The 24,638-nt window shown below is 42.4% G+C and overlaps 1 protein-coding gene across 2 annotated transcripts in view; it reads left to right on the top strand.

Moving 5' to 3' along the window:
- The first annotated feature begins 860 nt into the window (after positions 1 to 860).
- Positions 861 to 24,638, top strand: part of LOC106600551 (serine/threonine-protein kinase OSR1) — a 46,358-nt gene continuing 22,580 nt past the window's right edge. Inside the window, exons 1-13 of one of the 2 annotated variants that reach the window (XR_001327834.2) lie at positions 861 to 1,093; positions 15,722 to 15,834; positions 16,264 to 16,372; positions 16,967 to 17,108; positions 17,640 to 17,695; positions 18,773 to 18,882; positions 19,506 to 19,607; positions 19,805 to 19,938; positions 20,483 to 20,531; positions 21,491 to 21,556; positions 21,946 to 22,068; positions 22,564 to 22,593; positions 23,457 to 23,622. Coding sequence is in view for 1 of the 2 variants with exons in the window: in XM_014191988.2 (XP_014047463.2) it covers positions 1,024 to 1,093; positions 15,722 to 15,834; positions 16,264 to 16,372; positions 16,967 to 17,108; positions 17,640 to 17,695; positions 18,773 to 18,882; positions 19,506 to 19,607; positions 19,805 to 19,938; positions 20,483 to 20,531; positions 21,491 to 21,556; positions 21,946 to 22,068; positions 22,564 to 22,593; positions 23,457 to 23,608 (1,256 nt within the window). In the remaining variant the exon portion in view is untranslated. The remainder of the gene's footprint in view (positions 1,094 to 15,721; positions 15,835 to 16,263; positions 16,373 to 16,966; positions 17,109 to 17,639; positions 17,696 to 18,772; positions 18,883 to 19,505; positions 19,608 to 19,804; positions 19,939 to 20,482; positions 20,532 to 21,490; positions 21,557 to 21,945; positions 22,069 to 22,563; positions 22,594 to 23,456; positions 23,623 to 24,638) is intronic. The other variant, XM_014191988.2, reaches the window with a different exon arrangement.

Below are 24,638 nucleotides of genomic sequence, written 5' to 3' on the forward strand. Positions count from 1 at the left end.
ACGGCTTAGGGCTGTGTCCAGGCACTCCGCATTGCGTCATGCATAAGAACAGCCTTTTGCCGTGGTATATTGGCCATATACCACACCCCCTTGGGCCTTTTTTCTTAAATACGCCACGGCTGTCAGCCAATCAGCATTCAGGGCTCGAACCACCCAGTTTATAACATAATTTTGCAGTGGTGGAAAAGCTACCCAACTATCAGACTTGAGTTTAAGTAAAGATACCTTAATACAAAATGACTCAAATAAAAGTAAAAGTTACCCTGTCAAATTCTACTTGAGTAAAAGTTTTAAAGTTTTTGGTTTAAAATATACTTAAGTATCAAAAGTAAAATTATAAATAACAAAACAATTCTTATATTAAGCAAACCAGATGGCATAATTTTCAAGTTTTTTATTTTATTTACGGAAAGTCACCGGCACACTCCAACATTCAAACATAATTTACAAACGAAGCATGTGTGTTTACTGAGTCCGCAGTAGGGATGACCAGGGATGTTCGGTTGATAAGAGCGTGAATTTCACAATTTTCCTGTCCTGTTGAGCGTTCGAAGTGTAACGAGTACTTTTCGGTGTCAAAGAAAATGTATGGAGTAAAAAGTACTATATTTTCTTAAGGAATGTAGTGATGAAGAAGTAAAAGTAGTCAAAAATATAAATAGTAAAGTACAGATACCCCGAAAAGCGACTTAAGTAGTACTTTAAAGTATTTTTACTTAAGTACTTTACACCGGTGTAATTTTGTTATTTGACGTGTATCTGTTTCGACGCGAAATCACCCAAACAGCGTTCCATATGTAGCCACCTATTGCCACACTCAAGATGGCGTCTTTTTCATTCCACTTTTGGCTACGATGCGCCTTGCAAGTGTGAAAGTTGTGTTGACAGTAGCTGCAGGAACTGTCAGGGTGAGGTAGGTAACATCCCAGAACCGAATGGAGTAATTATCTCGTTACATTTCTTGAAAACCAACCCACCACATTCAGTATAACACTGTAAACAGTATAAACCTCCAACGAAGCCATGACAGAGGACCCGAGTGCTCAAACTTGGTCCATCAACAAGGACGATTATGTGCTCAACGAGGTGATTGGTGAGTATGCCGCTAGACACCTAGCTAACATGCTAACGTCATAGCTAAGCTGGCTTTCTTGCAAGACCGCTAGCTAGCTCGCTAACTTATAGCCGGTCAGCTAAACCTACAGCTAACCAACCTTACTTTTGATAGCTAGCAAATATATTGAAGTAACGTTAGACATAGGCCAAACATATGTTTCTCAGTTGTGCGGTTCATGGATTACTAGCTAGTTAGGCAGCTAATTAGCGTAGTTAGCTTCCCGACCGAAGCTACTGGAGCTAGCGAACTAGGTAAATCAGGACAAGTGAAGTGCTAGTTAGGGGCAGGATGGTGGTGGGTGGTTCCCTTTCTTCGCTGAAAGAAGGCATGATAGGGCTTAGTGAGTCGCTCATACCTTGTGTTAGTAAGAAGTTGGTAGCTACTATATTAGTCAAATCAAATTGTATTGGTCACATACACATGGTTAGCAGATGTTAATGCGAGTGTAGCGAAATGCTTGTGCTTCTAGTTCCCGACCGTGCAGCAATATCAAACAAATAGTCTAACAATTTCACAACAACTACCTTATACACACAAGTGTAAAGGAATTAATAAGAATATGCAAGATGCAGTAGATGGTACAGCCTCCTGAGGTTGAAGAGGCGCTGTTGCGCCATCTTCACCACACTGTCTGTGTGGGTGGACCATTTCAGTTTGTCCATGATGTGTACGCTGAGGAACTTAAAACTTTCCACCTTCTCCACTACTGTCCTGTCGATTTGGATAGGGGGGTGCTCCCTTTGCTGTTTCATGAAGTCCACGATCATCTCCTTTGTTTTGTTGACGTTGAGTGTGAGGTTATTTTCCTGACACCACACTCTGAGGGCCCTCACCTCCTCCCTGTAGGCCGTCTCTTTGTTGTTGGTAATCAAGCCTACCATTGTAGTGTCGTCTGCAAACTTGATGATTGAGTTGGAGGCATGCAGGAGAGGGCTGAGAACGCACCCTTGTGGGGCCCCAGTGTTGAGGATCAGCGGGGTGGAGATGTTGTTTCCTACCCTCACCACCTGGGGGTGGCCCGTCAAAGTCCAGGACCCAGTTGCACAGGACGGGGTCGAGACCCAGGGTCTTGAGGTTAATGACGAGTTTGGAGGGTACTATGGTGTTAAATCCTGAGCTGTAATCGATGAACAGCATTCTTACATAGGTATTCCTCTTGTCCAGATGGGTTAGGGCAGTGTGCAGTGTGATTGCGTCATCTGTGGACCTATTAGGACGGTAAGCAAATTGGAGTGGGTCTAGTGTGTCAGGTAGGGTGGAGGTGATATTGTCCATGACTAGTCTCTCAAAGCACTTCATGATGATGGAAGTGAGTGCTACGGGGTGATAGTCATTTAGTTACTCAGTTACCTTAGCTTTCCTGGGAACAGGAACAATGGTGGCTCTCTTGAAGCATGTGGGAACAGGAGACTGGGATAGGGATTGATTGAATATGTCCGTAAACACACCAGACAGCTGGTCTGCGCATGCTCTGAGGACACGGCTGGGAATAGCTACACTGTTTGTATTCGGTCATGTTTCCGGTCGCCTTGCCCTGATTAAAAACAGTGGTTCGTTCATTCAGTTTTGCGCGAATGCTGCCATCAATCCACGGTTTCTGGTTGGGGAAGGTTTTAATAGTCACCGTGGGTACAACATCACCGATGCACTTGCTAATAAACTCGCTCACCGAATCAGCGAATTCATCAATGTTGTTGTCTGAGGCTATCCGGAACATATCCCAGTCCACGTGATCGAAGCAATCTTGAAGCGTGGAATCAGATTGGTCAGACCAGCGTTGAACAGACCTGAGCACGGGTGCTTGCTGTTTTAGTTTCTGTCTATAGGCTGGGAGTAACAAAATGGAGTCGTGGTCAGATTTGCCGAAAGGAGGGCGGGGAAGGGCTTTGTATGCGTCGCGGAAGTTAGAATAACAATGATCCAAGGTTTTGCCACCCCGGGTCGCTTATTCGACATGTTGATCAAATTTAGAAAGCCTTGTTTTCAGATTAGCTTTGTTAAAATCCCCAACTACATTAAACGCAGCCTCAGGATATGTGGTTTCCAGTTTACATAGAGTCCAATGAAGTTCTTTCAGGGCCGTCGAGGTGTCTGCTTGGGGGGATATACACGGCTGTGATTATAATCGAAGAGACTTCTCTTGGTAGATAATTGGTCGGCATTTGATTGTAAGGAATTCTAGTTCAGGTGAACAGCAGTACTTGAGTTCCTGTATGTTGTTATGATCACACCACGACTTGTTAGTCATAAGGCATACACCCCCGCCCTTCTTCTTACCAGAGAGATGTTTGTTTCTCTCAGTGCAATGCGTGAAGAAATCGGGTGGCTGTACCGACTCTGATAACGTATCCCGAGTCAGCCATGTTTCCGTGAAACAGAGAATGTTACAATCGCTGATGTCTCTCTGGAAGGCAACCCTTTCTCGAATTTCGTCTACCTTGTTGTCAAGAGGCTGGACATTGGCGCGTAGTATACTCGGGAGCGATGTGCATGTCTACGGAGCCTGACCAGAAGACCGCTTCGTCTGCCCCTTCTGCGGCGTCCTTGTTTTGGGTCGCCTACTGGGATCCGATCCATTGTCCTGGGTCCAAACAGAGGATCCGCTTCGGGAAAGTTGTATTCCTGGTTGTAATGTTGGTGAGTTGATGTTGCTCTTATTTCCAATAGTTCTTCCCAGCTATATGTTATAAGACGTAAGATTTCCTGGGGTAACAGTGTAAGAAATAATACATAAAAAACCCCGAAATACTGCAAAGTTTCCTAAGAACGCGAAGCTACCATTTCTGTCGGCGCCATGTACTGTATTTCAGGCTTTTGTTTCTGTGAAATTGGCTGGTTTTTGTTTGTGCTTCTGTATAATGCTGTATGGGTATTGTAGTTGAAGTTTGCGTCGTAAAGGAGACTACTAAGACTTGATACAGATGAAAATTGTCTTAAAGGAGACGTGAATAAGGCCGAACATATCTCACAAATCACTGTTGATACAAATGCCAAAGATGTCAAAAACCTTGCAACAAAGGGATATTAATTATAGTATAATAGCTATATAATTAATATCCTTCCAGCAAAGGATATATATTATAGGTACTTCGTTTTATTACTTGTATTAATAGTTTTATTTAACCTTTATTGAACTATGCAAGTCAGTTAAGAAAAAAAATATTATTTACAATGACGGCCTACAAAAAGGCAAAAGGCGTCCGCCGGGGACGGGGGCTGGGATATATATATATATATTAGTTAGAAGTTTACATACACTTAGGTTGGAGTCATTAAAACTCGTTTTTCAACCACTTCACAAAGTTCTTGTTTACAAACTATAGTTTTAGCAAGTCAGATAGGATATCTACTTCGTGCATGACACAAGTAATTTTTCCAACAATTGTTTAGACAGATTATTTCACTTATAATTCACTGTGTCACAATTCCAGTGGGTCAGAAGTTTACATACACTAAGTTGACTGTGCCTGTAAACAGCTTGGAAAATTCCAGAAAATGATGTTATGGCTTCAGAAGCTTCTGATAGGCTAATTGACATAATTTGACTCAATTGGAGGTGTACCTGTGGATGTATTTCAAGGCCTACCTACAAACTCAGTGCCTCTTTGCTTGACATCCTGGGAAAATCAAAAGAAATCAGCCAACACCTCAACATTTTTTTTTTTAGACCTCCACAAGTCTGATTCATCCTTGGGAGCAATTTCCAAATGGCTGAAGGTACCACGTTCATCTGTACAAACAATAGCACGCAACTATAAACACCATGGGAGCACGCAGCCGTCATACCGCTCAGGAAGGAGACGCTTTCTATCTCCTAGAGAGGAACTTACTTTGGTGCGAAAAGTGCAAATCAATCCCAGAACAACAGCAAAGGACCTTGTGAAGATGCTGGAGGAAACGGGTACAAAAGTATCTATATCCACAGTAAAACGAGTACTATATCGACATAACCTGAAAGGCAGCTCTGCAAGGAAGAACACTAGCTTTGTGGACACTAAGAAAGCTTTTAACACAAAATCTGGGGAGGGGCCAGCTGATTCTATACCATTTTACAGAGGCCAGTTCATGAAGGAAGGCTTGCTCATTAAAGTTTTTTAGCAAGTGTCTATGACAAATCAGCCCAGGTCGTTCAACTGAGCAGCCATTTATTTTTACCTTTATTTAACTAGGCAAGTCAGTTAAGAACAAATTCTTATTTTCAATGACGGCCTAGGAACAGCGGGTTAACTGCCTTGTTCAGGGGCAGAACAACAGATTTGTACCTTGTCTGCTCGGGGATTCGAACTTGCAACCTTTCGGTTACTAGTCCAACGCTCTAACCACTAGGTTACTCTGCCGCCCCATTACAAACACAGTGATCACTGTTTTACAGCCTAAGGTCATTACAGAAAACACCAGACTGGTACCTATCAGGATTATTTGTGAGGATAACATCAAGAAGAGTAGCCATTTCTGGGTGTTTGGAGTCATACCTTGTGGGATTGGTAATAATCTGAGAGATGTAGGGAGTACCATTGCTTTAGGACTTGGTCAGGTGGTTTAAGCATGTTCCAGTTTAGGTCCCCTAGCAGGACAAATTCAGACTTGGTGTAAGGGGCCAGGAGAGTGCTTAGCGCAGGTAGGGTACAGGCCGGTACTGATGGAAGACGATAGCACACAGCAACAGTCAACAAAGAGCTATTTGAAAGTTTAGTGCTTAAAACCAGCAAATCAAATTATTTGGGGACAGACTTGGTGGAGACAACCGAGCACTGAAGGTGATCCTTGGTAAAGATTGCCACTCCCCCACCTTTGGAAGATCTGTCTTGCCGAAAAAGGTTATAACCAGAAAGGTTAACATCAGTATTCAAAACACTCTTCCTTAGCCACGTCTCAGTAATAACCAACACATCTGGATTGGAGCTTTGAACTTACAATTAAAAAAAAAAAAACATATTGTGTTAACGTGCAGAAAACCCAGGCTTTTACGGGAGCAGAAATCAATGAAGCAGATATAAGAGAACAGTCAGAATTGGGGCTAGCAACAGTAGATGGGCCAGAGTGTACATGCACTATGAGATGCATTATGAGATATCATCAACAGTAATACAATCAAGGCACGGCACAGGACAGGGAGAGATTTCTGAATGTGCATCAGATGGCAACAAGCTCATATTGTACAGCAATTTCATCAGGTAACTTGAATACAAAGCCGGCGAGAGGTGGTTAGAATAGGATGGGAGGCCAAAAGTCTGTGTAACCAATAGAGAGTCAGAGTCCCGAGCGTGGGAACAAACAGTCTGTCCCACGGTTGGGTAAAGAACGTTCGTAGTCAACAAAGCATGCAGGAGTTGTAGCCATAGTTTTTATTAGTTCTAGGCTTATTAGTAGTTGTACAACATTTTTATGCTGTTAATGTACACTGCTCAAAAAAATAAAGGGAACACTAAAATAACACATCCTAGATCTGAATGAATGAAATAATCTTATTAAATACTTTTTTCTTTACATAGTTGAATGTGCTGACAACAAAACCACACAAAAATAATCAATGGAAATCCAATTTATCAACCCATGGAGGTCTGGATTTGGAGTCACACTCAAAATTAAAGTGGAAAACCACACTACAGGCTCATCCAACTTTGATGTAATGTCCTTAAAACAAGTCAAAATGAGGCTCAGTAGTGTGTGTGGCCTCCATGTGCCTGTATGACTTCCCTACAACGCCTGGGCATGCTCCTGATGAGGTGGCGGATGGTCTCCTGAGGGATCTCCTCCCAGACCTGGACTAAAGCATCCGCCAACTCCTGGACAGTCTGTGGTGCAACGTGGCGTTGGTGGATGGAGCGAGACATGATGTCCCAGATGTGCTCAATTGGATTCAGGTCTGGGGAACGGGCGGGCCAGTCCATAGCATCAATGCCTTCCTCTTGCAGGAACTACTGACACATTCCAGCCACATGAGGTCTAGCATTGTCTTGCATTAGGAGGAACCCAGGGCCAACCGCACCAGCATATGGTCTCACAAGGGGTCTGAGGATCTCATCTCGGTACCTAATGGCAGTCAGGCTACCTCTGGCGAGCACATGGAGGGCTGTGCGGCCCCCCCAAAGAAATGCCACCCCACACCATGACTGACCCACCGCCAAACCGGTCATGCTGGAGGATGTTGCAGGCAGCAGAACGTTCTCCACGGCGTTTCCAGACTGTCACGTCTGTCACATGTGCTCAGTGTGAACCTGCTTTCATCTGTGAAGAGCACAGGGCGCCAGTGGTGAATTTGCCAATCTTGGTGTTCTCTGGCAAATGCCAAACGTCCTGCACGGTGTTGGGCTGTAAGCACAACCCCCACCTGTGGACGTCGGGCCCTCATACCACCCTCATGGAGTCTGTTTCTGACCGTTTGAGCAGACACATGCACATTTGTGGCCTGCTGGAGGTCATTTTGCAGGGCTCTGGCAGTGCTCCTCCTTGCACAAAGGCGGAGGTAGCGGTCCTGCTGCTGGGTTGTTGCCCTCCTACGGCCTCCTCCACGTCTCCTGATGTACTGGCCTGTCTCCTGGTAGCGCCTCCATGCTCTGGACACTACGCTGACAGACACAGCAAACCTTCTTGCCACAGCTTGCATTGATGTGCCATCCTGGATGAGCTGCACTACCTGAGCCACTTGTGTGGGTTGTAGACTCCGTCTCATGTTACCACTACAGTGAAAGCACCGCCAGCATTCAAAAGTGACCAAAACATCAGCCAGGAAGCATAGGAACTGAGAAGTGGTCTGTGGTTACCACCTGCAGAACCACTCCTTTATTGGGGGTGTCTTGCTAATTGCCTATAATTTCCACCTGTTGTCTATTCCATTTGCACAACAGCATGTGAAATGTATTGTCAATCAGTGTTGCTTCCTAAGTGGACAGTTTGATTTCACAGAAGTGTGATTGACTTGGAGTTACATTGTGTTGTTTAAGTGTTCCCTTTATTTTTTTTAGCAGTATATATACAGTACCAGTCAAAAGTTTGGACACCTACTCATTCCAGGTTTTTTTTTCATTTTGACTATTTTCTACATTATCGAATAATAGTGAAGACATCAAAACTATGAAATAACACTTGTAGTAACCAAAGTGTTAAACCAATCAAAATATATTTATATTTTAGATTCTTCAAAGTAGCCAACCTTTGTCTTGATGACACCTTTGCACACTCTTGGCATTCTCTCAACCAGCTTAACCTGGAATGCTTTTCCAACAGTGTTGAAGGAGGTCCCACATGCTCAGCACTTGTTGGCAGCTTTTCCTTTCCTTTGCTCTCCGGCAGTCTTTCCTCTGGAAAATGTGTTAGAGGGGGAGGGGGGCATAATATGTTTTAAGTACTGAAAAGCTTGGTTCTGGTGACTTTTTAAAAGTGAAAAACTCAAATAAACCATCTAAAATATAATTTCCACCCCCAGAAATGAACTCAATAATTTATTGATAAAACTATTATAATATAAAGGATTCAATAACAGAAATAATAATAAGAGAAGGGAGAGGGACAAAGAGGATCTTCTTTCACATTTATATGTTCTTACTCGCTTCATTGCAGAGAAGTCCCTCTCACAATTAACAGAAGACACTGTTGTAGTCTGTTCGATTGCTGCCAGCTGGCTAAGGCAGGGGTAGAGCTGTCCCCACTCATCAAACTGCGAGGCCAGCTTTGTCATTTTTGTCAGCTGGTCCACCCCCGAAATACATGAAAAACAAAAAGATGTATAACATTAAAGAAGAGCCAACAGAGTACCTTGAATGCTCCAACTAGCACATGTTGCTTGGGATGAGGGCCACTCTTGCAGCACTGAAGCGTCTAGCGATTGCAAGAATTGGCTGGAGAGGAGGGTCAGGTTAAAGGTGTTTATCCTCTCACTAGAGAACGCCCAACACACTGAGGTCCCAACACACCGAAGGCCCCCAGAATATCCAGGTGTTGGAACCTCCTGTCTAGGCTGTCCTGGAGGCCAGTAGGTTAAGGATCTATGACCTAATTACACAACACAGAAAATAAGTGATTCATATCTTTTTTGTTTAACATTGGTTTCATAACAGCATTTGAAAACAGATGTTTTTACCTCTCTGAACCGAGCCCAGAATTCAAATCAAACTTTATTTGTCACATGCGCTGAATAGACCTTACTGTGAAATGCTTACTTACAAGTTCTTAATTAGGACCTCACTCAATGAGCTGTATACGGCCATAAGCAAAAAGAAAAACCCTCATCCAGAGGCGGGGCTCCTAGTGGCTTTGGGACTTTAATGCAGGGAAACTTAAATCCTTTTTACCAGATTTCTACCAGCATGTTAAATGTGCAACCAGAGGGGAAAAAACCTCTAGACAACCCTTACTCCACACACAGATACGTGTATAAAGCTTTCCCTCGCCCTCCATTTGGCAAATCTGACAATAATTCTATCCTCCTGATTCCTGCTTACAAGCAAAAACTAAAGCAGGAAGCACCAGTGACTCGGTCAATAAAGAAGTAGTAAGATGACGCAGATGCTTAGCTACATGACTATTTTGCGAGCACAGACTGGAATATGTTCTGGGATTCTTCCGATGACATTGAGGGGTACACCACATCAGTCACTGGCTTCATCAATAAGTGCATCGATGACGTCGTCCCCACAGTGACTGTACGTACATACCAGAAGCCATGGATTACAGGCAACATCCTCACTAAAGGGTAGAGCTGCCACTCAAGGAGCGGGACTCTAACCCAGAAGCTTGTAAGTAATCCCGCTCTGCCCTCCGACGAACCATCAAACAGACATAGCGTCAATACAGGACTAAGATTGAAATGTACTACAATGGCTCTGATGCTTGTCAGATGTGGAAGGGCATGCAAACTATTACAGACTACAAAGGCAAGCATAGCTGCGAGCTGCCCAGTGACACAAGCCTACCAGACGAGCTAAATTGCTTCTATGCTCTCTTCAAGGCAAGTAACACTGAAACCTACATGACAGCATCAGGAGTCTTTGACAATTTTTGGGGCTTTCCTCTGACACCGCCTAGTATATAGTTCCTGGATGGCAGGAAGCTTGGCCCCAGTGATGTACTGGGCCTACGCTCTACCCTCTGTAGTGCCTTATGGTCAGATGCCGAGCAGTTGCCATACCAGGCGGTGATGCAACCAGTCATGATGCTCTTGATGGTGCAGCTGTAGAACTTTTTGAGGATCTGGGGACTACTGCCAAATCTTTTCATGCTCCTGAGGGGGAAAAGGTGTTGTCGTGCCCTCTTCACAACTGTCTTGGTGTGTTTGGACCATGATAGTTTGTTGGTGGACACCAAGGAACTTAACTCTCGACCCGCTCCACTATACAGCCCCGTCGATGTTAATGGGGGCCTGTAGTCCACTATCAGCTCCTTTGTCTTGCTCACGTTGAGGGAGACGTTGTTGTCCTGGCACCACACTGCCAGGTCTCTGACCTCCTCCCTATAGGCTGTCTCATCGTTGTCGGTGATCAGGCCTACCGCTGTTGTGCCATCAGCAAACTTAGTGATATTGTTGGAGTTGTTTGGCCACGCAGTCGTGAGTGAACAGGGAGTACAGGAGAGGACTAAGCATACACCCCTGAGGGGCCCCAGTGTTGAGGATCAGCGTAGGTGATGTGTTGTTGACTAACCTTACCAACTAGGGGCGGCCCATCAGGAAGTCCAATGATCCAGTTGTAGAGGAAGGTGTTTAGTCCCAGGGTCCTTAGCTTAGTGATGAGCTTTGTGGGAACTATGGTGTTGAACGTTGTAGTCAACGGTTAATATAGTCCAACTGATGAATCTGGGCCCCTATTTCAATAAAAGGGTGCTTTGACACACCCCTCTTAGCAGCCTGCCTATGTTGACAGCACAGGCGGCAGAACATTCCTAGACTGGATGTAGAGTGTAGTTTAGTGTAATTACTGGTGGCTTGGGCAATACCTATTACAGATAGCAAGCATTACAACACTTCACATAATGCTGTAGACTAGTACAGACTAAATTTGCACAAACATTTTTACCCCTAGCCTAATTAAAGGAAATTTGACTGACCATGTGGTGTATTATATAGCCACAGGTTCAGTCTGTAAATGTTAAGCCACTTTGGGTCCCATCCGGATTGCCGGTGGTGCACACTTGGCCTTACTCCTCTCTCCCTCCTCCTCCACCACCACTCTCCTTTTATCTACTCTTTCTTCTCTCTGCTCTCTCTCCTTTGTTCCTTCCATCTCCCCTCCTGGGCTCTCTCCTCTCAGCTCCATTCTGTCCTTCATGCATTCCTACCTCACTCCTGGGATTCTGACTCTTCTCTGGCCTCCACAATCACCTGACCTCAACCCAATTGAGATGGTTCGGGATGAGTTGGACCACATAGCAGTGTTTCCTCTGCGTAAAGTAAGCCATTCACTTGTTATACAACGATAGCTTAAGCTTTTAAAGAGTTAGCTAACTAAAGAAAGTTTAATTTAATTCAGGCTGATTTGACGATAGATAGCTAAGGTGATGTTACCTGACACTCTTTTCCCTGCTCCCCCTTTCTCTTTCGCTGCTGTGGCTGGAAATACTTCAATAAACTCATCTGTGAAAAAAATAATATCTAATCAAGGTCAGATAAATGTATCTATCTTACTTGCACTTGATACAGTTCCAAACGAAGTAGCTAGTTAACTTGGTAGACTAGTAATGTTAACCATGTTTCTATCCTCAACATACTTGTGGATATTGGATAGCTTATTGCCGTTACAATTGTGGCAGCAATATTATAGATCTAAATTATGTTAGAGTTTTTATGTGATAGCTAGCTTGTGTAGTTAGCTAGTTGGCTAGCTAACGTTAGTCAAACAATTAAGCTAACGTACCTTTCTTGCAGTTTCTCACGAAGGTGCACTCTGAGGTAATTCAAGTGAATTGTGTTTCACGCCGCAGAGCGTCTATTGAACACTGGTCACTCGCGCACTGTGTTTCTTGAGTTGCAGGCTACCTCACAGAGCTAAATAACCTTCAGAACTGTGTTGAACCCAAACAGATTTTTTATTTACCAAGAAAAGAAAATGTGCTTTACAGAACTTTATTGAAACTATGTCTGGTAGACATAGGATGTTTCTTTTCGTGGGGTGGCAATGATTCTGCCGTGGTGCAGCGCCACACTTACGCAGAGGAAACACTACTCTGCAGTCCAACTCATCCCGAACCATCTCAATTGGGTTGAGGTCGGGTGATTGTGGAGGCCAGGTCATCTAATGCAGCACTCCATCACTCTCCTTCTTGGTCAAATAGCCCTTACACAGCCTGGAGGTATGTTGGGTTATTGTCCTCTTGAAAAACAAATGATAGTCCCACTAAGAGCAAACCAGATGGGATGGCATATCGCTGCAGAATGCTGTGGTAGTCATGCTGGTTAAGTGTGCCTTGAATTATAAATAAATCACCGACAGTGTCACCAGCAAAGCACCATCACACCACCACCTCCATGCTTCACGGTGGGAACCACACATGCGGCGATCATCCGTTCACCTACCCTGCGTCTCACAAAGACATGGTGGTTGGAACCAAAAATCTCATTTGGACTCATCAGACCAAAGGACAGATTTCCACCGGTCTAATGTCCATTGCTCGTGTTTCTTGGCCCAGGCAAGTCTCTTCTTCTTATTGGTGTCTTTTTAGTGGTTTCTTTCCAGCAATTTGACCTTGAAGGCCTGATTCACACAGTCTCCTCTGAACAGTGGATGTTCAGATGTGTCTGTTACTTGAACTCTGTGAAGCTTTTATTTGGGCTGCAATTTCTGAGGCTGGTAACTCTAATGAACTTATCCTCTGCTGCAGAGGTAACTCTGGGTCTTCCATTCCTGTGGCGGTCCTCATGAGAGCCACTTTCATCATAGCACTTGATGGTTTTTGCGACTGCACTTCAAGAAACTTTCAAAGTTCTTGAAATTGTCCATATTGACTGACCTTCATGTCTTAATGTAATGATGTCCTGCCATTTCTCATTGCTTATTTGAGCTGTTCTTGCAATAATATGGACTTAGCCCTATTTGGTAGAAGACCAACTTCTGTATATCACCCCTACCTTGTCACAACACAACTGATTGGCTCAAATGCATTAACCTCTATGGGCTAGGTGGGCGCTTGCGTCCCACCTACTCAACAGCCAGTTGAATCCTGTGGCGCGTTATTCAAATCCTTAGATATGCTATTACTTCAATTTTTCAAAAATATGACTATTTTACACCATTTTAAAGATAAGACTCTCGTTAATCTAACCACACTGTCCGATTTCAAAAAGGCTTTACAACGAAAGCAAAACATTAGATTATGTCAGCAGAATACCCAGCCAGAAATAATCAGACACCCATTTTTCAAGCTAGCATATAATGTCACATAAACCCAAACCACAGCTAAATGTAGCACTAACCTTTGATGATCTTCATCAGATGACAACCCTAGGACATTATGTTATACAATACATGCATGTTTTGTTCAATCAAGTTCATATTTATATCAAAAACCAGCTTTTTACATTAGCATGTGACTAGCATTCCCACCGAACACTGCCGGTGAATTTACTAAATTACTCACGATAAACGTTCACAAAAAGCATAACAATTATTTTAAGAATTATAGATACAGAACTCCTCTATGCACTCGATATGTCCGATTTTAAAATAGCTTTTCGGTGAAAGCACATTTTGCAATATTCTCAGTCGATAGCCCGGCATCACAGGGCTAGCTATTTAGACACCCAGCAGGTTTAGCACTCATCAAAGTCAGATTTACTATAAGAAAAATGTTATTACCTTTGTTGTCTTCGTCAGAATGCACTCCCAGGACTTCTACTTCAATAACAAATGTTGGTTTGGTCCAAAATAATCCATAGTTCTATCCAAACAGCGGCGTTTTGTTCGTGCGTTCTAGACACTATCCTAAAGGCTAAATAAGGGTGACGAGCATGGCGCAATTCGTGACAAAATAATTCTAAATATTCCATTACCGTACTTCGAAGCATGTCAACCGCTGTTTAAAATCTATTTTTATGCCAATTTTCTCATAAAAAAGCGATAATATTCCGACCGGGAATCTGCGTTTAGATAAACAGACAAAGGAAAAGAAAGCATTCGGTCGAAGCGGGCACGCGCCTAAGCCCATAGTACTCTGAGTGGCCACTTGCCAAAAGCGATAAAGTGTTTCAGCCAGAGCCTGCCTCGATATCGTTCAACTTTTTCCCGGGCTCTGAGACCCTATGGAAGACGTAGGAAGTGTCACGTTATTGCACAGATCCTGAGTCTTCAATAAAAAGAGCCAAGATGAAACACTACTTCTCAGACAGGCCACTTCCTGCTTGAAATCTTCTCAGGTTTTGGCCTGCCATAGGAGTTCTGTTATACTCACAGACACCATTCAAACAGTTTTAGAAACTTTAGTGTGTTTTCTATCCAAAGCCAATAATTAGATGCATATTCTAGTTACTGGGCAGGAGAAGTAACCAGATTAAATCTGGTACGTTTTTTATCCAGCCGTGTCAATACTGCCCCCTAGCCCTAACAGGTTAAGAAGGAAAGAAATTCCACAAATTAACTTTTAACAAGGCACACCTGTTAATTGAAATGCGTTCCATACATCATGAAGCTAGTTGAGAGAATGCCAAGAGTGTGCAAAGCTGTCATCAAGGCAAAGGGTGGCTGCTTTGAAGAATCTCAAATATAAAATATATTTAGATTTGTTTAACACTTTTTTTTGGTTACTACATGATTCCATATGTGTTATTTCATAGCTTTGGTGTCTTCCCTATTATTCTATAATGTAGAAAATAGTAAAAATGAAGAAAAACCCTAGCTTGAGTAGGTGTGTCCAAACTTTTGACTAGTACTGTATATATTTGTATTATTTAATTGTTGTTTATTATTATTAGGTGGTTGCCTTATTGCTCTTGTTACTAATTTGTTTCAATTTAAAAAAATATATATTTGGACACCGATTTTTATCCTGCAAAATGTAAAATAAAAAATGATTTATTTGTAGTAAACACAGGGTTGCTATAGTGACTTGTTGTTGAGTATTGAAACATTACTGTAGCTAGTTAGTTTTCCTATAAATGTGCAACTTACATTCTTCCCCAACTGACTTCTTATTGCCTTTTGTTGTCCGGTCAATTACTGTAATTTGAGCCATATCTATGACTAAAAAGAGAAGACTATTTTACAATTGGAGTTCTTTATATCTCTTCGTTGTCAAACACTGGAGTTAAATTATTAGCTACTGTAATTTAAATCCTCATGGTTTACCTATGTGTGTTACATTCTTCCCCCTCTGTCTTCCTCGTGGTTTTGTTGAAGTTGTCTGGTTATTACATATTCATTTAAAACCTGATGGTTTCCCTATCCAATGAGTGTGTTGCCATCTAATTCGAATTCTTCCCTTTTTTCTTTTTCTCTCGGTTTTTGTTGAAGTTGTCTGCTAACAAAACATTGATTTAGTTAAACCCTTATGTGTTCCTAACAGTGTGTGTGTTATGCTCCTCCCCCCTCCCCCTCTTGGTGTGTCCCAGGTAATGGTGCCACTGGCTTCCTTCTGGATGTGTGTTACATTCTAATTCTTCCCCCTACGTTTTCTCTTCAGGGAGTGGTGCCACGGCTGTGGTGCAGGCGGCCTACTGTGAGCCCAGGAAGGAGAGGGTGGCCATTAAACGCATCAACCTGGAGAAGTGTCAGACCAGTATGGACGAGCTCCTGGTAACACTCACTCACTCACTCACAGACAGACAGACAGACAGACAGACAGACAGACACATGTTTACAGCACAATCTCTTTCAGGAGTTGACAGTATAGCAATCAATACTATCTAATAAATACTAGATAATAATTTGATAGCAAGGCCTCTTAAAGGGATAGTGTGATATTTTAGCAATGAAGCTCTTTATCTATTTACCCACAGTCACATGAATTGTCAAAATCTCACAATATGGCCTCTGGTATAGGCTAGGCTAGCTGTAGAGGAGGGGCTGGAAAAGGTGAGAGTGCAGCAGCAGATACACACACACACACACACACACACACAAACACACAAAATCAGAGGGAAAGACATTATGACTGCATTGCTGAGACTGATACAGTCCTCTCAGATTCTCTCTCTCGCTTTCTTTCTCGTCCTTTTTTTGCAGAAAGAGATCCAGGCTATGTCCCAGTGCCACCACCCCAACATTGTGTCCTACTACACGTCTTTCGTAGTGAAGGACGAGCTGTGGCTGGTGATGAGGCTACTCAGTGGTGGTAAGTACTGCTGTTAGAATACATTTACTTATGGCTGCCCCTGTACTGGCCTTTCAAACTGTCTGGGATGACATGTAATTGAGATTGATATCAGGTTGTTGTCAGCTCGACTGTTAATTTAGTGTTGCTAATAGTAATGAAATTGTATTTGAAATAGAAGTTTGTTCTTGAACTACCAGACCCCATCTCAATCCCAGCTGCCTGCATACCAGGCTCTTTTGGCCACAGAGCAGCAGCTTTTCTCCAGCTGTGGCCTTAACTCTCAGCCCAGTACTGTCCATCCTCCTGGCATGCAGTAACACTTCCAAGAGATAGAGGAGGGATAGGGCATCTCAGCCCAGACTGTCCCTGCTCCTTTTATCTTTATATATTCTGTGGTCTACCTTTGCTTGTAATGAAATGTGCATGTGTGTGATAGCTATTTCTGTTCACAAAATCTAAATAAGACTTTAGAAGTAAAGTACTATTGACCTAAAAGGACTTGACCAAGAAATTCACGATTTTACTGTTCACCCTCTTATGACGCATGTTGAATCCTACAGCTAACTAATAGTGACCTCTCATTGCTTCCATCTCTCAATATTTCTTCCTCAGGCTCAGTACTGGACATCATTAAACACATCATATCTCGTGGGGAGCATAAGTCTGGGGTGCTGGATGAATCGTCCATAGCCACCATCCTAAAAGAGGTCCTGGAAGGACTGGAGTACCTGCATAAGAATGGGCAGATTCACAGGTGCAGTCACTTGTTTTTTGTTTTTTACCTAAACTTGAAATATTTAGCATGGACATTATCTGTGTTTTGTTCTCTGGCCAAAGTCAAATTATAGGTGCGTTTTGCAGAGTTGTGACATTCAAGAGCCAGTCAAAGAAATTGGCACACATCCTATTGAATTCTTAACTTCCTCCCTTCATGTAAACTCCCTCATTCATTCAATCTTTCATTATTTTATTAATTCAACAGCTTCTCCCCAGGAACACACAGTGATTTGTCATTCAGCTGAAGCACCACAGTGTCATGTAGCTAGGCCCTAGACACACAGGATAATGACAACTTTTTAGTAGTAAGCACTGATCAGCATGTTTGGTTCAGATTTATGGAGTGCATTTATCAGGAGCAAATAAATATAGTTTCCGGTTTACAGCTCAAACAGGCCACAGACACACAGGATCATGACTCCTTTTTAGTACTACCTACTGCTTAGTTTAGTTTCATTAAAGTCGATTCCTGATACTGATTCATTGTCTGTTTTTTTTCTGTTCACAGGGATCTGAAGGCTGGTAATATTCTTCTCGGGGACGATGGCTCAGTGCAAATCGCAGGTATGGTCATGTGTCCCAAGACCCCAACTCCCTTATGCTTATTTATGCTGGAAAAGTATTACCGTAATTTCTGGACTATTAAGCGCACCTGAATATAAGCCGCACCCACTGAATTAAAAAAAATATATATTATTTTGAACATAAATAAGCCGCACATGTCTATAAGCCGCAGGTGCCTACCGGTACATTGAAACAAATTAACTTTACACAGGCTTTAACGAAACACGGCTTGTAACAAAGATAAATAGGCTTTAACGAAACACGGCTTGTAACAAAAATAAATAGGCTTTAACGAAACACAGCTTGTAACAAAAATAAATAGGCTTTAACGAAACACGGCTTGTAACAAAAATAAATAGGCTTTAACGAAACACGGCTTGTAACAAAAATAAATAGGCTTTAACGAAACACGGCTTGTAACAAAAATAAATAGGCTTTAACGAAACACAGCTTGTAACAAAAAATAAAAAATTTGCAGTAAGCTTTAGGTGTCTTTTTGCACTGAGTCAATTCCTCACGCTGCTGTTTCCAACGTCTTATCATCGACTCATTAAGACCAAGCTCCCATGCAGCAGCTCTATTTCCTTTTCCAACAGCCAGATCAATCGCCTTCAACTTGAAAGCTGCATCATATGCATTTCTCCGTGTCTTTGCCATGAGGGTGACAAAATGACTACCGTAATCAGAATGATGGGAAGTTTGAGAGCACTTGATTTAATCTAAACAGTAAACAAAAAAGTTGTTTGACCTTAACCCGTTCGGCAATTTCATTGGTCTAATGAAAGCTTCATGCTGCCAAAAAACTGAGCACGCCAAAGAATGTTTTATTTTTTTTTTAGAAAAAAATTGAAAGCGGGTAAAATCCATATTAGCCGCGTCATTGTTTAAGCCGCGGGGTTCAAAGCGTGGGAAAAAAGTTGCGGCTTATAGTCCGGAATTTACGGTACGTTTTCTTTCATTCTGTTTTTTACCAATACAAATTATACAAACTTTGTAGCATTTACTCCTCTGGAACAAGTCTATTGGTTGGTTGTCTATCTACCAACTCTCACCTCTCTCCTCCCTTGTCTATCCCAGACTTTGGTGTGAGTGCCTTCTTAGCGGCGGGAGGAGATATGACCAGAACTAAGGTCAGAAAGACATTTGTTGGAACGCCATGTTGGATGGCCCCAGAGGTCATGGAGCAGGTGGGTGGCAATCCTCTTTCTGTTTCTCTCTCTCTCTCTCTCTCTCTCTCTTTCTTTCTCTCTTTCTTTCTCTCTTTCTTTCTTTCTTTCTTTCTTTCTTTCTTTCTTTCTTTCTCTCTTTCTTTCTTTCTTTCTTTCTCTCTTTCTCTCTTTCTCTCTTTCTTTCTTTCTTTCTTTCTCTCTTTCTCTCTTTCTTTCTTTCTTTCTTTCTTTCTTTCTTTCTTTCTTTCTTTCTTTCTTTCTTTCTTTCTTTCTTTCTTTCTCTCTTTCTTTCTTTCTTTCTTTCTCTCTTTCTCTCTTTCTTTCTTTCTTTCTTTCTTTCTTTCTTTCTTTCTTTCTTTCTTTCTTTCTTTCTTTCTTTCTTTCTTTCTTTCTTTCTTTCTTTCTTTCTTTCTTTCTTTCTTTCTTTCTGATCTAACTTCTAGATGAAAACTAATTCACCTCCAAAGAGCTTAGTGGAGACATACACAATTTCCTCTTACTTCAGATCTTTTGAGAAATTACAAGCACTTTATCTGTCGTTATTGTTTGTCAGCTACCATAATTATGTCTAACTGTTAGAACAGATGCTCTTAGAAGATATTTGAAAAAATATCTTACAATTATTCTTCCTCTCTCCTCAGGTCAGAGGTTATGACTACAAAGCAGATATCTGGAGTTTCGGGATCACAGCCATCGAGCTGGCTACAGGCGCAGCCCCTTATCATAAATATCCACCCATGAAGGTGATTTATACACATTTACTTGGAAAGATGTGGAAGCAGTGTCATCTTTATCCCCCTGAAAATCAGTTTCTGAGACTATCCTGGCTAAATATATATGAATTAAATTGCTAACTGATGTTGTCTTACATGTTGTGTGTGTAATAACCTGGTCATGACCTGGTGTTGTGTGGGTAGTAACCGTGTGTGTGTGTGTGTAGGTGCTGATGTTGACCCTGCAGAATGACCCTCCCTGTTTGGAGACGGGGATCCAGGACAAGGAGATGGTGAAGAAGTACGGCAAGTCCTTCAGGAAGATGATATCTCTGTGTCTACAGAAGGAGCCTGAGAAAAGGTGACTATCCCAACCTCTCATAATAGAATGTATGCCATTTAACAGATGCTTTTATCCAAAGTGGTTTACAGTACAGTAATTGCATACATTTTAGTATATGGCCCCAGTGGGAATTGAACCTACTACCCCGACGTTGCAGAGGCCACGGTCTAACCAACTGAGTCACATCGGACCACCTGACTATGTAACTGACCTGAGATGGGTATAGCACAGGGGTATTTCTGGAGAGCTTCCCCCTTCAGGCTTTTGCTTCAACCCTAATCTAACAAATCTGATTCTAGTAATCAGATGTTTTACAACCAGGTTAGCTACCTAATTTCACTGTGACACAATTTCTCCAAGTTAGCATTGTCCTTTGTATGGCACACCAGAAAGCAGATATTATTATTATTATTATTCACCTAGTCATCTTATTCTGTCTCTCAACTTTTCTTAATCCAATTTTTTGTTGTTGAGTGGTTTCTCTTCCCTCATCTGATTTTCCTGCCATGGTGCGTTTAAGGTCCTGCAGAGTAGTAAAGAATTGTCTCACTCTGTATTTCAGACCAACTGCTGCTGAGCTGCTTAAGCATAAATTCTTCACTAAAGCAAAGGTAAGACAGATACTGTATATACACTGAGTGTACAAAACATTAGGAACACCTTCCTAATATTGAGTTGCACCCTGTTTTGCCCTCAGAACAGCCTGAATTTGTTCACTCTACACTCTAAGGTATCAAAAGCGTTCCACAGGGATGCTGGCCCATGTTGACTCCAATGCTTCCCACAGTTGTGTCAAGTTGGCTGGATGTCCTTTGGGTGGTGGACCATTCTCGATACACACAGGAAACTGTTCAGCGTAAAAAACCCAGCAGCATTGCAGTTCTGGAATCACTCAAACCGGTGCGCTTGGCACCTTATAGCATACCCTGTTCAAAGGCACTTCAATCTTTTGTCTTGCCCATTCACCCTCTGAATGGCACACATACACAATCGATGTCTCAAGGCTTAAAATTCCTTCTTTAACATGTCCCCTCCCTTCTATTTACACTGATTGAAGTCAATTCAACAAGTGACATCAATAAGGGATCATAGCTTTCACCTGGTCAGTCTGTCATGGAAAGAGCGGCTGTTCCTAATGTTTTGTACATTGTGTATGTGCATCCGTATTTACATTTATGTCATTTAGCGACATACAAATTGATGCATTCACCTTATGATATCCAGTGGAACAACCACTTTACCACTTTACGTAATATGTTAGTACCTTTGACAAATATTATTCTTTTTATTTAACTAGGCAAGTCAGTTAAGAACACATACGGCCTACACCTTCCAAACCCGGATGACGCTGGGTCAATTGTGCGCCGCCCTATGGGACTCCCAATGACGGCTGGTTGTGATACAGCCTGGATTCGAACCAGGGTGTCTGTAGTGACGCCTCTAGCACTGAGACGCAGTGCCTTAGACTGCTGCGCCACTCGGGAGTCCGAGTGGCTGCTGTTGCAAAGAAAAATAGAATCATGTTGTCATGTGATTTAATCTTGTCTGTTTGTCTGTCTCTGTCATGCAGAATAATGAATACTTGGAAGAGAAGCTCCTTCAGAAAGGTCCATCGATAGGAGACAGATCCAAAAGGGTACGAGACAACAAAATTATAACCCTTACTCACAAAGTGGAATTCTACATGACACACAGTCATAGCTGTTCTACACAATGCAGTTCTATAAAAATGTTATTCAGCGATACAGCCTCCTGAACAGGCCCCAGTGCTTATTCCAGGGCAGTGTACGTAGTGGCATCAAACACAGGAATCTACATAGACACATCATGCTTTGACACAATGACTTCCTTCCTGCTATGTACAGCAGTAGTCTAGGCCTACAGTATGGCAGGGAAATATTGCATTTTGTGTCTATCGTTTTACGATATGAAAAGTTTGTACATGATTTCGAGGGACTGGTCCAAGGTATCTTTTTTTACTCAAAACCACACAATGCCATGCTAAAGATAAAATTCTGTGTTTAGGTGCGCCGTGTGCCTGGCTCCAGTGGTCGTCTCCACAAGACAGAAGACGGAGAGTGGGAGTGGAGTGATGATGAACTGGATATGGAGAGTGAGGAGGGCAAGGCAGCCGTGGCAGCTCTAAGGGTGAGACTAACCTAGTTACCCTTAACCTAGCCATCAGACCTACGTTAAAATACTATTGAAAATCTTTACAATACTTAGCTTTAGGGCCGGTTTCTCAGACACAGATTAAGCCTTGTCCTGGACTAAAAAGCATTCTCAATGGAGATTTTCATCGGAAGTGCTTTTTAGTCCAGGATTAGGTTTAATCTGTGTCCAGGAAACCGTCCCTTATGGTTTGCTCTAGTCTGCCTGGAGTGGTTTACACTCTTGCAACTATTCTATTGTTTTCATTGTACCAAGCAAGTTCAATCAAGCACAGATATTGATTATTTTAAATTATATCTGAACCCAGGTCTGCTAGCTGTAACCTTAGGTCCTGTAGTGGTTCAATGCCACCTAGGACTCCTCAATCAATCAATCAATCAATCAATCAACCTGTTATTCTGTGGGGGAGGGAAAACCTTCATTGCATGTTCTTCTGACGTCTGTTAATCTTTGTGTCGTATCCCATTCTAGTCTCCCAGAGTGAGAGATGGATCCATCGAGGTAAGCCCTGGTGTTGATATAAATCAGAACACCTAAAAATCTTTTATCTATTAATTGCAGAAACAATAGGATGCCGGTCAGCTTTAGTTTTGTATGAAATTGTATTAGAAGAATTATTGCCAAAGACCTGATCTAACTCTTTAATCTGCTCTCCCCCAAAAGAAGTGTATGGACATGCAGATAATGTGGTAACACTTACTTTAAGGCATACAGGTATATAATGCATTATGGTGCAGTCATAATGCATTGTAAGACTTGGCATAAGTATCTATAGCCACGTTCACACTGCTCTTAGCCCAGGGCTGACAGCCTCATGGCCTGAGAGAATACAGTGTAAAACGTCTTTACATTTACATTTTAGTCATTTAGCAGACACTCTTATCCAGAGTGACTTATAGTTAGTGCCTTCATCTTAAAGGGATACTTTGGGATTTTGGCAATTAAGCCCTTTAGTTAGATGTACCATTGGATAACAATTTTTATGCCTTTGCGTGCCTAGCGTTAACGCAGTGGCTTACTAGCGTTACCCGTAGACTTCCAGTCACTGCGCTAACTGCTAGCATGCTAGTAGATACGATAGACTTCCAGTCATTGCGCTAACGCTAGTTACCATTGGCTCGCATAACTACCTCTAACTCCCTTCATACTGGATGCAGAGAAAAAAATGGTATCTATGAGTTAATCTGATTCTGAGGTAGTTGAGAAAGGGCTTGATTGCCACAATCCCAAAGTATCCCTTTAAAGGTAGCTTTGGTAATATTACCACATAAGGTTGACAATCAAAACCACATTCACCTTAAAAGGTGGATTAATCTCTTTCTGATACAGCATGAGTTTATCTCTTTATCTCTGGTCCACCTCAGATCTTCCTTCCAGAGGATGGTTCTCCCAGTCCGCTCCGTCCTGGAGGGGAAGGGCACGACAAAGTAGCTGAGGCCACCCTTACACAGGGAGACGCTGTAGCCCAGGACCCTGCCGCCACCAAAGTCCCCATCAGCCTGGTGTTGAGGTTGAGGTACGCATCCAGTGGTGGGTGACATTGTTTCCGTTAGGAAAATGTGGCACCAGACATTATACCGGCAGCATTTAATTTACCGGACATTTAAGAAATTTACCAGACCCCCATATGCATTGGTTGCAGAACCTGATTAGGGCCCCCACCCACAATTAGGTGTAGATTATTTTAAATCACATAGCCTACAGCTGGAAGGGCCCTCAATTTGGACCAAAAAGATGATTGTTGAGTTGCGACTGTCAGTGAAAAGCAGAGACCCAGCCAAGCATATCGCAATATAAAAAAAATACACAATCGTGGAAAAACGGTTTTGAAAACAAATGGCTATTGCTGTAAAGAGAAGACAATGAAAAGACTCCAATCTGTCTTTTAGTTATCAAAATTCTCAGCTTATTTGAGGGAAATGTAGCCTGTCTTATTGGCACCAGCGGAGAACATCGGCCATATCCTTGGTGAGTGTGCATGTTCACTGTCTTGATCATTGGGTCAGTGCCACTTTTGTTTGTTTTCGGACAATAATTTCCTCCTCCAGGTTAGATGGGTCTCCCCTTTTCATAGGCCTAATGGATCAGACAGTGTTGTTTTTATTGTTTCTGTTTGTCAGTGTCAGCAGAGTAGGCTACCCAGTAAATTGTCCTATTAAAAAATATTCTGTTAATGTCTCCTGTCATATAAAGTGTAATAGAATTGCAATCACGAGTGGCAGTGGTCTAAGGCACTGCATCTCAGTGCAAAAGGCATCACTACAGTTCCTGGTTCGATTCCAGGCTGTATCACATCCAGCCGTGATTGGGAGTCCCATAGGGCGACGCACAATTAGCCCAGCGTCGTCCGGGTTTAGCCGGTGTAGGCAGTCATTGTAAATAAGAATTTGTTCTTAACTGACTTGCCTAGTTAAATAAAGTTAAAAATGTGTTTTAAAAACGCAAACATTTTCCTGTGCAAAAAAAGCGTAGCATTTCTTCTCCTATCTGATATAGCGTAGGCCTACTCTAAGCTACTACGCGCACTGCCTTGACGTTTTTTTGTT

This window comes from Salmo salar, chromosome ssa03, assembly GCF_905237065.1.
Source record: "Salmo salar chromosome ssa03, Ssal_v3.1, whole genome shotgun sequence".
Lineage (NCBI taxonomy): Eukaryota > Metazoa > Chordata > Actinopteri > Salmoniformes > Salmonidae > Salmo > Salmo salar.